A 14,849-nucleotide genomic window follows, 5' to 3' on the forward strand; every position below is an offset into this window, starting at 1 on the left:
TTGCTGCTGCAATATAGGGTAAAATGTCATTTAATTATGTTGTCACTGCTCACAAGCCTACAGCAGTGAATCAGTGTATAACAGGTAACACTTATGCATGCTGGTGAGTGCAGCAACATTTATCAATTTGTCTCCTATATTTTTAGGTCATTTTACAAGTCCTGATGATTTAAATCTACTGATCACCAAAAACTCCCGTTTAGAAATATTTACTGTGTCAGCTGAAGGATTAAAGCCAGTCAAAGAACTTAACATTTATGGCAAAATTGCAATCGCAAAGCTCTTTAGACCTGAGGTAAAGTAATTTTGTATATAATTGTTTCCTTGTCATCCACTGCATTCACTTTATTGTATCTTTATAGTTCATAGTTGGTAAACCAAGCATGGTTTTTCAAATGCTTAACAAATATGGTGGTACTACATACTGCATGATACCACATGGTATCGTGAATGTGAACATATGAGTCCAACATGGGTAAATGAGATCGGACCAAAGTTTTATAATGGATCCCTTTCCTTGGGGTAGCATCTTGTTCTCACTTTCTCGGGTGAAGTTTGTCTACACACTTTTGGATTCAGCACTTTGATGAGTTTGGAAGAAATTTCACAGATGGTAGATGTAGTTATGTACATGTGCCATCTGCTTTGTTTGTCTTGATAACCCCAGTACTTATGCAGCCAGGCCCGAAAATATAAAATGTTTTTGTATGTTGCTGGCCCCTAAAATTGGTGATTTTTTTACAACATTCAAATTAAATTACATTTTGACAGCTTCTACAATTTCCTATTTATATGTGTCGATTGTTTTGTTTTGCACTATTTTGCCACCATTTACCCCTTGTTTACTTTGAAATTGAACATTAAATTGGACAAACAATGTCTGATTTAAAGGGGATTAGATTCGAATATCAACTAAAAGGGTGCATAGGATGAAAAAGGTTGGGAACCACTACTGAGGTGATAAAAGCTGGTGGCTAATAAAAGCTGGTAGCCCATTTTAAAATAAGTGGAGGAAACGTATTACGGATTTAAATTCAACCGCCAGAGTCTTTCAAAAGTCAAATTTTAATTTTGGCATTTAGTATATTTCAGTCCCAGCAAAACTACTAACCATGTGACCAAATGTGGTATTTAGTTACTAATAATCAACTCAATTATTTCAGTATTTTAGTACTACTGCAATAAGAAAGTTGATTATTCCTGCATAAAATATGTTTTGCTTATACATTTCAGGGAGAAAAAAAGGATTTGTTGTTTATCTTGACTGAACCATATCATGGCAGTATTTTGTCTTACAAAACCAAAGATGATGGAAACTGTGAAATTGTTACAAAAGCCAGTGGAGATTTGTGTGTAAGATTCTTTTTTTACCTGATTGGGTTTATTCTGGAGACTAAACTTTATTAACTGTTTAACATTGATATTTTTAATTTCTAATTTGAAAGGATCCTGTTGGAAGGCCCCCAGAAACTGGCGTAATTGGCATCATTGATCCTACAAGCAAGCTTATAGGCCTTCGCCTTTATGAAGGGGTATTCAAGGTAAATGTACTAAAATCATTACTCCCTTGCGCAGTATAAACTCCAACCCATTTTGTTCATAAACTTAAAAACTATTTTTTTAGTTTTTGCCTTATGATCCAAGTTCTGAGGAATTGCGGCCATTTAATGTTCGAATTGAGGAGTTGAGTGTAATTGACGCACAATTTCTGCATGGGTGTTCCACACCTACTCTTGTGATTATATATCAGGTAGTGTTACTTGTTAATATTGCAAAAATGGCCCATCCTATATAACTTACATGTTTATGTAACCTTATGCATTTTTTTAAATGAATATCTGATCAAACTGATAATTCTGCAGAACCCACAAGGAAGGCATGTTAAAACACACAAAATAGATTTGAGGGAAAAAGATGTAAAACCTGGCCCCTGGAAACAGGAAAATGTAGATGCAGAGGCTAACATGATTATTTCAGGTGTGTGTGTGTTTCATTGAAATATAACCTATCTAATGTGTGTTGTTGTTTTGTTCCAGTTCCAGCTCCTCTAAATGGGGTAATTATTATTGGCCAGGAATCTATAACCTACCACAATGGAAACAAGTACATACCGATTGCTCCACCTGATGTCAAGGTGCCTGCCTTGGTCATAAAATCACACATTTTTGCACCCAGAATGACAATTTTGCTGTACATTTTAGAATACGATAAACTGCTATGCACCTGTGGACACAGATGGATCACGATACCTGCTTGGAGACTTAGCTGGTCACCTTTTTATTTTGCTGCTTGAGCGCGATGAGCTTATGGATGGAACAGCCTCTGTCAGAGATCTTAAAATAGAACTTCTTGGAGAGGTAAATACATTTATATTAACCATTCGACATATATATATACTTAGTTTGTGTATTAGTACAGGTATATGGTTTGTGTAATATATGAAGCTCAAATACTATACTTTAGGTTTCAATACCAGAAGCAATTAGTTATCTTGACAATGGTGTTGTCTACATTGGATCTCGCCTTGGTGATTCTCAACTTGTTCGATTGCACACTGAACCAGTACCACATGAAAGTAAGTCACCATTCCACCAAAGAAATAAAATAAAATTCTTAAGCAAATACCTTACAAAACTATTTTGTAGCAAATGAGGTAACAACTTAAATTTTATTGTTTCGATTTTGTCAGCTTCTCCTGATCGCAATGGAGAGAACAAAAGTACCCTAGTGACCGTGCTTGACACCTACACAAATTTAGGACCTATTGTTGACATGTGTGTGGTTGATCTTGACAGACAGGGCCAGGGTCAGGTAAAAACTAGTCTTATGTAAATAAAATTGAAATGCTTTTTTTTATTTTTGTGCAAACTGTTATCTTACATATGTGTGCTTTGCACAGTATGTATTCAAAATTGAAGTAATGTTTAGCTGGTCACATGTTCTGGAGCATTCAAAGAAGGAAGTTTGAGGATCATCAGAAATGGAATTGGAATTCAAGAACATGCTAGCATCGATCTTCCAAGCATATCTGGTTTGTTTTTATTTCTGAAATCAACTTTCAGACAAAACTGTGATGAAAATTTTCTCAACCTTAAACTATTGCTATGTTTAGGTTGATGAAAATTTTTGTTTTTATCGAACTATTGTTTTAACGAAATGTTAATGTTTTGTTTTTGTTTTCCATTAAATTTAGGTCTATGGCCACTGCAAGTGCTGGATGACAGCGATAAGTTTGACACCTTAGTCATGTCCTTTGTTGGTCACTCGAGGGTGCTACGTCTCAGTGGAGAAGAAGTTGAAGAAACTGAACTATATGGGTTCGATGATGAACGACAAACATTTCATTGCACCAATGTCACCTATCGACAACTTATACAAGTTAGTGTTGCATTGTTTTCATACAATTATTGACTGTGTTTTTGTTGTTTTATTTGGTAAATTATCCATGTACAAACTGTACATAATAAATTGTCTAGTTAGGTAATGAATATGATTAAAATATGTTTATGGATGAAAAGTTTGTTATTCACAAAATAATGTGAAAGGGCTGCTTTCTTAAAAATAAGTTTTGAAGTCCAGCATTTGCAATAAAACTTGTGTCCATTTTAGTGACCAAAATTATATTTGTCGTTTACTGAAAAAGTTTTTTGATAACTGCAAATATTTTAATGTATAGGTGACAGAAAAGAGTGTTCGTCTAATATCCAATGAAAAAAAGCGTCTAGTAAGTGAGTGGACACCCAAAGATGATAGACACATCAGTGTTGCTACCAGCAACCAATCCCAAGTGTTGCTTGCTGTTGGAAAATCCCTGCATTACCTGGAAATTCAACAAGGTTTGTATACTATTAGTTATCATATCTATGCTCACATCTACAGTGTTTATAAAGACAGATGTCGCTATCACTATTCACTAAGCGACATAAACTTGACCTAAATTATAATAACATAATCTTTGTAAAAAAATGTAGGTAGTATTGTGGCAAAAGTTGTCAATAATTTTTGGTCTTATCCTGTTGTTTGTTGAAACAGGTGAACTTATCGAACGTGGGTCAGTTGAACTTCCACATGAGGTCGCCTGTCTGACAATAGATCATTTAAATGGGGAGAAAATTTCACCAGAGTCCATGGAGGCGTCAACACAGCTTGCAGAAATATGTGCTGTAGGTTTGTGGAATGACAACAGTGCTCGTGTGTTGAAGCTGCCAAGCCTTGAAGAGATGTATCAAGAAAAACTTGCTGATGGTAAGAAACCACAACTTACATGATTGGTGTCGTTTTATTAGGCTGTTTGCTTATGATAAAAAATGTGTGCTCCTTGTGCAGAAATTATTCCTCGTTCCATATTACTGGTCCAGTTTGAAGGAATCAACTACCTGCTGGTTACATTGGGTGATGGAACATTGTTTTACTTCACACTGGATGAAAACACTGGTATGCTGTCTTACAAATAGCCTATTATTTCTTAATATCCAATATTTCAGGGTTATACTCTCAGTCTCAGTCTGGGTCATTGCAAGGTAGCCTATCTAAAACTTGCATGTACAAGGAGGGGGGAAAAAGAAAAATAGTCGTTTTGTCACTTAAAACATCATCATTTGGCATATCAGGGGATATCCCTAAATGTAGCGATATGATGTTAGAAATGTCAGCAGTGTGGCTTTTTGCTGAAAAACTTTAAAGAACCGTGGTTGGATTCACTGGAGTCGTTATCAGACACAAAAATCCCTGGTAGAATTTAACCATGATTCCTTACTCTGATATTCAGCAAAAACAACTACACGATTTGAATAGAATACGAAGGAATTAAAGTCAGTTGTGATTTACTGCAGGCGTGTTATCTGATAAAAAGAGGGTGCCACTTGGAACACAACCCACCTCATTATGTGCGTTTTCGTCTGGCGGGGCAAGAACTGTGTTTGCGTGCTCTGATCGACCTACAGTCGTGTACAGCTCCAACAAGAAGCTCGTGTTTTCCAATGTTAACTTGAAAGAAGTTTCTCATATGTGCCCGCTGGATTCGAAAGGTTACCCCGACAGGTAAATGCTACAAGGAAAAACTTTTGTTTTTAACCTATTGTCTCTGAAATGTTATCAAACGCATTATGGAAAGCATAAAAAAGGTCGTGGTTGTCTTGAAAACTTAGAATCCATCGATTGAACAGTATTTAACCCTCTGACAGGCAGCATACGTATCGGCGATAGCTGTTTCAATATTCAATATAAATCTTTTTTGTCTTGAAATGTTGGCATCACCAAAAAGATACAATAAAATCAGTGATTAAATAAACCTATTGGTGGACTATGCGTTTAATGGTGCCCCAACGTAAACTTTGGAGGCGCTAAGCACTGAAGACTTTTACAGCTATGGAAAGTAAATTGATGGATGACGGAAAGTTTGAGTTATTGTTCGTTTGCTAAAAAATTCTTTAAAGGCTTATATTTAAGATTTTATTCAAACGGTTATTTAAACGGTACAAGACCGTTAAAACCACCTATTCTCGGTTTGAGAAAAAGGCTTCTTAACTCCCGCACTTTCTTAATGACGCTTCTTTTTAAGTTATTGCAAAGCGAACGTTGTTCTAAAAATAGTTTTAGTGTGAGTTCCTGGTTTCGTGGATATAACCAATCAAATGGGAAAACCTAAGTAATTAAACAACAAAGAAAATGTTATTACGTATGGTGAGGACACAACGAACAAAAGCAGTGTGACGGAATTGTGAACAAATAAACAATCAATATTTTTCACAACAAATAGGAAATGACCAAGCAACGCACAAAAGCAGACACGAACAGCGCCATAAACAAATAAGGAATACTATTCGCAACACTAGTGAATTCGATTTTGCAAGTTCGGTTGGGCTTCATGGTTCACTTTTGGTTTTCTTCGGGATAATCGAATATTCCGTTTACAGTTTAAACAAATTTTTCACTTCATCGAAATTGCGTTCAAGTGAAAATAAATTCCGTAAATCAAACTCCAGTTAATCGAATATTCCGGTTCATCGAATATTCCGGTTTATCGAATATTCCGGTTAATCAAATATTCCATTTAATCGAATATTCGGGTTTATCGAAATCCCGGTTAATCGAATATTCCATCATGGGGTATGTTTTGCTGATTCGAAAATTAAATCATAAAGCGTCCAGCATAAACTTTTGCTGAGAAATATCAGTAACATTTGTTTTTGTTTTTCAATTTATTTGTACTGTATTAGGTGTTTGGTTGGACTTTCGATTTAACTTTTATATTGTAGTTTGGCGCTCGCGAACGACAGCACATTGCTTATCGGCACCATTGACGAAATACAGAAGTTACACATCAGGACGGTTCCGTTAAACGAGTCCCCGAGACGCATAGCTTACCAGGTGCCAGTTTGCATAATATCAGCAGTCAGCACTATTGGTACACAGTGCATGTAACAATGCTTGCTTTGCAGGAAGAAACCCAGTGCTTCGGTGTGATTACACTGCGCACGGACATGGCGGATGTTAAGAACGGCGGAAGCACACCCGTTCGACCATGCGCTAGTACACAGGTGAAATATACCACTAATGAGGTAACCTTGCATTATGGGCTATATCAGTGGTTCTCAACTGGTGGTCCATGATGACTTTTTGGGTGGTCCACAGGACGTCCACTAAATTTGTTGATCAACTGGAGATAATTGCATATTACACATTGAAAGTGTATCAAAATGTTAGCTGTTAATAATTGTATCTCGCGTCTTGAAAATCGGTTTTAAAGAATTATGTTTCAAGCCCAAATAGTTGTTTCGTATGCTTACTTCAATTTTGCTCCAAAAAGAAATGATCTTATTTTTACTGGGCTGGTGGCCCGAAGCACTGGGCTATATTGTTTCATGTTTCGGCATATTAAATGAATATTGTGTGTTTAGGGATAATACACCTAAAGCATTGATTTTCTAAACTAAATAAATTGTTATCTGTCCCAAAGAGGACTTAAATGTATGGATAACGAATAAAACTAAGTAATTTAAATGTGTGCATTTCATGCATTTTGCAATCATTTTTACCATCCTTTCGAACAGGCAGGCATAATAGCGAAGAGTCCCGCATTTGGTGCTCGCTCCGGTGAAACCTCACAGGTGTTTTACGGTGACGAGGTTGACGTTGGAAATCTTCTTATCATTGATCAGCACACGTTTGAAGGTAATTCGAAATTCTAAGTTTTTCAAGTCCAAACCCCTTCACCATGGTATACGATATGTAGATGCGTAAATTATGGTTTCTTAATCTGTTTTTACATGACAAAGAAGCTTTTTGAATTGTGTAGTTAGGAATTCTTCCATTAGGTAAACTCAACTTGCACTTATGTAGTTTACCACGCTTATCAACTCGCGATGAACGAGGAACCGATGAGTGTTATTTCCTGTCATTTGGGCGACGAACAAACTCCGTATTTTGTGGTTGGAACAGCTATTGTTTATTCGGACGAACCCGAACCGAAGTCTGGACGAATCCTGGTTTTCCAATACAGCGATAGTAAGAAATAATACCTCGTTGATGCATTTCTTGTTTTTTTTTGTCGCAACTGTAGATGCAAATTGGAATGCCCCCATATGAAAGCTATAAGAACAATTTGTTTGGGAAGGAAACTTGTGCAAACTCATTTTTTTGTTTTGCAGACAAACTCAGTCTTGTCACGCACAAGGAGGTAAAGGGTGCCGTGTACTCGTTGTGCGAATTCAACGGGAATGTGCTCGCCTCCATAAACAACACGGTAAGCGATTAGTGCAACACACAGTTTCGTACCATTTTATATATTTAAAGAGTATGCTTATGGCGTTATGGGTGTATTACGCAAAAACAACTTTGCTCTGCATTTCGTTTTGTATTTCTCCGTCAATGCGACGGATTTAACTTGGGCCATTTTGTAAGTGCAACAAATTTGTTCAAGGTTTGCATTTTCCAATGGAAAGGCGAGCGTGAACTAAGAGTGGAATGCAGCTATCCCACCAACATACTTGCTCTCTACCTCAAATGCAAGGGCGACTTTGTGCTCGTTGGCGACCTCATGCGGTCGATGAATCTGCTTACGTACAAACACATCGAGGGTAATCTCGATGAGGTATGCCTACAACTTTGTCTTTGTTTTCCGCGGCATTCTCCCAAGTTTTCTCAAGAAAGAGTACTTCAAATTTTTACAATTTTGACACAGGTGCTCATAAATTGACACATGTGGTAGATAGTGTGATGGATAGGCGGATACTTAAAGTTGTGCAACCGTTGTAATTACAGTAAACAGTTAGATGCTACGGCATATAACATTAAGTATGCCGAAACTATAATACTCAAAGAACCACTCTCGGGTCTTGCATCGTAAATGTTACCAAACACATGTCACTAAATAACGAAAAGCGAAAAAAAACCCATAAACTACCTGAAACGTAGAATCGCCATTTTAACTTATTGTAACTTAATTGATTGTATTTGTATGTATGCACCCAGTAGCGGTATGAGTTTTTTTAGGATTCCTTTTTGTTCATTACAGTAGGTTTTAACATAACAAACCACACAGAATGCGCATGGATTAAACTTTTTTCTCTTTCCCGTTTTTTATATTGCTAGTTGTACGTGCAGCCAAATGATGTTTGACAGTCACGTCGCAAATGCAAAAACCCTGTCCCTTGTGTTATCGCAATTTGCCGGTGGTCTAGGTTGCAAAAACACTTAGTTAAAGGGCAAGAAAACAAATAAAGTTTATGTCGTAAACTCTTTAAACCCAAGCGACCACGTTGAATCTATGTTGAAACACTTGGTGTAATGTACAGATAGCAAGGGACTACAGCCCTAACTGGATGACTGCAGTGGAGATTATTGATGACGACACGTTTCTGGGCGCGGAAAATTCCTCTAACTTGTTTGTTTGCCAAAAGGACAGGTGAGTTTCTACCACGACATGTTTATCGTCCCGACTTGTGTTTTGCCCCGTGACTCATATTTTGGAATATGACTGTAAATACAAGTCTCTGTAGAAGGAAAATACAGTTGAAGGATTCTGCTTCCAATTTGCTACTGTTTTTCAAAATTTGGGCGTGGCGGGGGTGTGTCGTACTTATGTTCGGGCTTACTGGTGCTGCGTGGTTCAACGTTAAAAACGTGTTTGATACTTTGACAAAATGTTTACTGCTAAAGCGTAAAATTATCCAAACGCTGATTGTGTAGAATCGTAAACAAATTGCTGTATAAGATTAAAACAAAAACAATCTGCTCACAATTTTAAGTGGAAAGCCTCTTTGTTCAGTGCTAGGGCCTTGGCAACGAGGCATGGCAGTTTTACCTGCCAAAACAAGAATTTGTCGTTACGAAAAGAGTCGCTATACATTTTCTCAACCTTGTGTTTGCGGTTCTCTGCACGTCACGTAGTGTTTACGCCATACCAGTAGCATCGATCTATGTTGCCATGCAGTGCTGCAACCACTGACGAAGATAGATCACGTCTCCAGCAGACCGGACTCTACCACCTTGGCGATTTCGTCAACACCTTTCGACACGGTTCGCTGGTCATGCAGAACGTCGGGGAGAGCTGCACTGCCACACAGGTCGGTCATCGCGGTTGTTTTGGTCAAGTTTGCTTTCTTTTTGAATGCAACTGCAGTGCTATGGCCTTTTGAAACTTTAAATATGCTGAAACATGAGTAGCTACAGTTGTTTACTTGACTGTTATATAACCATTTGGTCCTTCGGTTACCGATACTCGACCATCTTGTGACATTAAATGCATCGAGATTAAAAATGAAATACCAAGGTTTTTATGTTTAAATGTAAGGGAAATATTTTCCAGTCTGTTTTGCACTTTTCAAATCTAAACACATAAAAAGCTCTGGCTTGGACAGACCTTTAAAAGCAGTTGCCAATCATAACGCCATTAGCGTTATTGATTGTTTTCATGTGCGTTTTGCTTATGTAATACAACAATATGCTTACGACATAACAATGACTATATGTCAACTCCTCCCAGCACGTTTTGCTGATGTTGATTATTGTATGTTTTTGCAGAGCACGATCTTGTATGGGACGTCGTGTGGCTGTATTGGAGTTATTGCCACAATCAACGAAGACCTTTTCAATCTGCTTCAGTCGGTCCAGAGCCGCCTGTCAAAAGTAATTAAAAGCGTCGGGAACATCGAACACGCCTCATATCCTTTTTATTACTTTCTGTATTGACGCCGCAGCAAATACAACCATCGCGTATGGCGTATTGCCTAACGTGAATTTGCCTAGGGCAGGGCTCTTCACCCGGGCTTCGGTGGAATACTCACAGGGGTTCCGTGAACTTTAAGGGTTCCCCGAGGTTTGTTTTACATGTTTTAAAATTATTTCATGGGGATTTCGCAAATTTTGACAAAATACCTCAAGGGAAATTTTGACAAAACGTTGTGCCACTAAAAAGGTTGAAGAGCACTGGCCTATGTTATCAACGTGTTTTCTTTCATTTTTACCCCTTGGGAATATGGAGGACAAAATTAACCCGAGTTTCCATAACACATTAGTCCCACATTTTCTATGTGTACCTACTAGAATGACAGTTTTACCCCTTAGGCCTCGCCTCTTGCGCAGGGTATGTTGTGTAATTAGAAATCGTTAGCAAATGACTGATGTTGTGATTTGATTTCGGTTTGTCACATAAAAATACGTGATATCGAACGAAATACTGATGTTTGTCGATTTGCTCATAAATCAGGCCACCGTTTGTACACACATGCATTGTTGACGTGTTGGCTATTTCCTGGTGACTTAATTTTGACAGCTATTGCATGCATCAGTTTGTTTAGGTGACATTTCACTCTTCACATACAGCAGAGCGGAAGTAGCTACAATTGCGCTATCAGCTGGGTATTTTGCCAATTTGTAAACCATTGAAAGTCTGCAAACACGAAATCGATTTGCATATACTTTGAACGCTTGTAGTCTAGATTGTGATATACTTCCTTTAAATGTTTGTGTTCCCAATGGCAATTATAAGTCTATTCTGTGCTGTAGCAACTACAATTTCAAGTATTACCACTCTTTTATAACCCGCATGAATCGTTATGACAAGCTTAAGAACATTCGAATTGCACTCTAGTTTTGAACAAAACGTAAATAAAAATCATCTTTTATTATTTAAAAGCATCGAGCCAATAAATGATAAGACAGTGCACACTATGGTGTATGCCCAGTTGTGACATCGCACAGAATACGTAAGGCATGAGTTTTAAGCATGTTACCCAACTACCTGTAGTGCGGTTGGAAGGCTACACTAGCCAATTCGGTCGATCTCTCGCCACTAAAGCTGTGCTCATGAGACCTTATAGGTCGAAACAATGTGCACCGTCTGTAGGTAATCATTTTTTTATCTATATTTGACCGAGGGCATAAGATTTGTCACCTAAACAACTTTTTCATAATTATGAAGTTTAATCCAAGGTATTTAATAGCAATAGTTTATTGATTTTTTAAACCGTTACACCATCCTTAACCTCATTTATCCACATGGAGGGCGTTTTCCACCAATCATGAGACGAAACCGGACAAGGGTTTTGTGGACGGTGACCTCGTCGAGCTATTCCTCGACTTGCCTCGTGACAAAATGATTGAAACTGCGAAAGGAGTTGTGGTAACTATACTTGCTTTCAATATTTGCACACCATGTTTGCCTGCACGTCTCCCCCAATACTTTATAAAGCGGTCGTCATTGTGTGGTTTCATCAAACCCACGTGACATTTGCTCCATACCGCGAGTATTTGTGATTTCGATCTGGATTCGTTTTGTTTGCATAATATATTTTCAAATTCTCCTTTTTATTGCGGGCATAGATAATATGCTGTCCATGCTAAAGCATTTAGTCAACACATCTAACTAACACGCGTCTAGAACAGATTTCAAAGGCATGAAAGCGATCGTGTATTGTTTTATTTATCTTCTGCTTAGCGTAGCACGTGTCTGGCACCGAGTCGTTAATGTTTGGCACTTGAATGTCGCTTATGAAACTTTTGCTATTTCCGTATCTTTGTGACATTCTGCTACGTGATATGCCAGCATGTTTTGGTGTTGGGAGCAATTAATGTCGCAACGTAGAATTTCTTGTCAATATTTCTACGAACAATAATGCATAATGTGCAGCGCTTGGTCAACAATCAGAAAACTTGTTTGTGGGAATTAACCAGGTTTAAGTTAACGGCTTACGTTGAGATTTTGATTTAGTATTTCGGGTGTCAGTCACATATCAAGTCCGCACGTGACTTGAGGCGTGATTAAACTGACGATTTATTGTTAGATTCACTTAATTGCGAAAGGATTAATGGGACGTTTTGTTTGAGTTATGACGTCTATAAGCAGTCACAAGACTGTGTAAGTTGTTGTATAGTAACCTCACCCATATAATGGTCCATTATTAACATATTAACAGATTAAGATTCTATGTTCCGCAGCTGTTTTCTGTCGCCAGATATTAAATGCAATTTTGGTTCATAACTCGTCGCGAAAGGGTTTCCTCTGTTCAAAAATGCTTTGTGTTAACCTATTACCATTTACTACACATTCTTCGTGAGTAATGTCACTGCAAACGAAGTTACATGCCCTGATCGAACGCACCGCGACCCCCCAGTGTAATGACTCAAAGTATGTAAATAATGTATTCACATCGCAGACGTTGTGTTAGCAGACTTCATCGTCTGAGCGCGTGTCATTAGCGCGAATGTAAGCGGAACTAGCTTCGACAAGCATGACTGTTTTTCATCTTTATTGTCCAACGAAAATCTCCATATTATTTCCCAACGGTTAGACGCTTTCGTGGTTCAACACATAGAAATACCCTTTGTGCTTTATTGCAAATGTCAGGAACAGATTTTTCCTGCAGAAAGATGAAACTATAAGAGGCACAGCAATTGTTAAAATTTGAAAAATATCATTTTTGCCTTTTTGCTAAATAATTGACACAACCTTGTTTTTGTCTTTTTGTACAGATTAAACAAGACAGCACAAAACGCGACGCCACTGAAGAAGATTTGATAAAAATTATCGAGGAAATCAGCCGAATTCACTGAGAGAGAAATGTTATACTCAACTCAACCAGGAGCAGGGCCTTGATTGGGCCGATCGAACGATGTTCCAAAGAGTTATCAAGCCTTCCTGTACAAGCGAATGTTAAAACTTTTAGTGCGGCTTGCTTGCTATTGTTTCAGTTGAAAATTAGCGATTTCTTTGCGGCGACGTTGGTGTGTCTGTTCCTGTTTATTTTTTGTCAATGTGCGAGCAACGAGATGAGTTTCGCCACAGGCTATCTATAATTTGTGGGCCATCCACTTATATTGTTTTGTAATTTCCCTTGAAACAATGCTTGGACACCTGTGAAACTTGAATAATATTGCCGCCTGTCGTTTTTTCCAGAAAGGCTGGAAGACCTGTTTCCAAACCGTAAACATTTTTTTTTTGGAAATTCAGAATGTTCGTTTGTAGGTTATTTACATCAAAGGGCAGGTTAAGACAGGGAGGCTTGTGATGGGAAAGCTTAAAAAGTTAAATTTTGTGTTTGAAGATTAGCTGCAAGTGTGTTGTTTGTTTGGCATGCTCGATGCTGTTTGGCATGCTACTAAATGCAATAGGGCAAAAGATGCAGAATAATTGTGCAACTTCACGATTCATGCGATGTGTCTTTTTGCGATTGTGTGTAGAAATGGAAATTAATTTGCAGTGAAAAAGAAAAAAACAGGCTAGGTAAAGATGTTATCGACCCCTCCCGTCATGCTTGAACGAGCCGCATTTTTTCTTACATCAGCTGGCCGATTGGAGGTTAGTAAACAAAAACATCTGAAACTTTCCTATCGAGGAAGTCGACAAAGGACTGCTCACTGCCGAAGGCCTGTTCTGCAAATCAACCTTTAAAGTAACTATTTGTATTATTGCAAATGAGTATTACAAAAATAAGTTTGTGACATAGCCTGAGTACTGTGAGTAGCAATGGTTTATCAGTCTCTCGTGGCGTGATAACTTTAGCCTGCTTGGTTTTAGGTATGTTGAAACGAAAGAAAGCTCAATGATAAAAATTAGTATTAGGTTGTTAATTGCCATAACCCTTGTTTAAGGTTCGTTGATTAATATTATAAATACAATATTTTTTGAATGAAAATAATATGCAAATAAAGTATTATTAGATACTTCTGGAGCATTATTTCAGCCATATGACATTAATGTGTGTATTATGTTACATGCATGGAAGGCTTTTATTTTGTATCCTGCACATACTTGCTAAAAATAGTTTTGGTTTTAAAGTAAGTTACTATATTATCCATAGATAACATTATACATTACTTTATGTTTGTGTGTTTGGTTTTTGAGTTTTTTGGATACTACATTCTATGATTATGAGTTTCAAATAATTTCTGTCTATTAAAACCAGAAAACAGTGCACTTAATATAATTGTATTTAACCTGAGCTAGGTGTTTCTAAAGTATTTGTACTATTACTTTTTTGAAGTTTCCCTTTTCTGTTTGTTTTCCTGCTCTTTATCATATTTCTTGTTAAAATAACAAGGTGTGGTTGAGTTACTCAGTACCATAAAGGTAAATATTGGTTTAGTTTGGCAAAATATGTAGCACTACACTTTGGTTCCTATTTGTACAGTAATGCCTGTTGGTCTCTAAATCAGCCTTATGTTGACTTGAAGCTCATGCTTGTCCTGTCCAGAAGTATTGATTGGAATAGCTTTGTGGTTTGGCAATATGGCATATGGCCAATCTACTTGTCTTTTTTAAAAATCTATGATTGGGATAGTATTGTTAGATTTAAGTATACAGCCATGAGTTTGAGCATTTATGTTTATTTTGTTGTGTCAAACAAAGT

General features: G+C 37.5%; 1 protein-coding gene across 1 annotated transcript; it reads left to right on the forward strand.

Annotated features, from left to right (window-relative positions):
* The first annotated feature begins 10 nt into the window (after window positions 1-10).
* LOC145222936 (DNA damage-binding protein 1-like) lies at window positions 11-13,445 on the forward strand. Its single transcript, XM_080089186.1, has 27 exons — window positions 11-84; window positions 147-295; window positions 1,234-1,353; window positions 1,446-1,541; window positions 1,625-1,750; window positions 1,863-1,977; window positions 2,037-2,134; window positions 2,202-2,357; window positions 2,464-2,575; window positions 2,690-2,811; window positions 2,929-3,031; window positions 3,194-3,378; window positions 3,677-3,836; window positions 4,033-4,245; window positions 4,327-4,434; window positions 4,833-5,040; window positions 6,258-6,369; window positions 6,441-6,539; window positions 7,053-7,173; window positions 7,342-7,506; window positions 7,650-7,744; window positions 7,922-8,092; window positions 8,796-8,905; window positions 9,434-9,566; window positions 10,024-10,162; window positions 11,499-11,623; window positions 12,973-13,445. Exons 1-27 carry the CDS (start codon window positions 24-26, stop codon window positions 13,051-13,053), a joined length of 3,483 nt encoding a protein of 1,160 aa, XP_079945312.1. The 5' UTR covers window positions 11-23; the 3' UTR covers window positions 13,054-13,445.
* The last annotated feature ends 1,404 nt before the right edge of the window (window positions 13,446-14,849 follow it).

Source organism: Phallusia mammillata, chromosome 4 (genome assembly GCF_965637545.1).
Source record: "Phallusia mammillata chromosome 4, kaPhaMamm4.hap1.1, whole genome shotgun sequence".
NCBI lineage: Eukaryota > Metazoa > Chordata > Ascidiacea > Phlebobranchia > Ascidiidae > Phallusia > Phallusia mammillata.

Excerpts from the sequence above, each read along its gene's own strand:
- LOC145222936 (XM_080089186.1), top strand. The coding sequence starts at position 24 with ATGTCATTTAATTATGTTGTCACTGCTCACAAGCCTACAGCAGTGAAT. Across the intron at positions 3,837-4,032 it reads TTACCTGGAAATTCAACAAG|GTGAACTTATCGAACGTGGG; the intron begins GTTTGTATACTA and ends TTGTTGAAACAG. Across the intron at positions 6,540-7,052 it reads GACCATGCGCTAGTACACAG|GCAGGCATAATAGCGAAGAG; the intron begins GTGAAATATACC and ends CCTTTCGAACAG.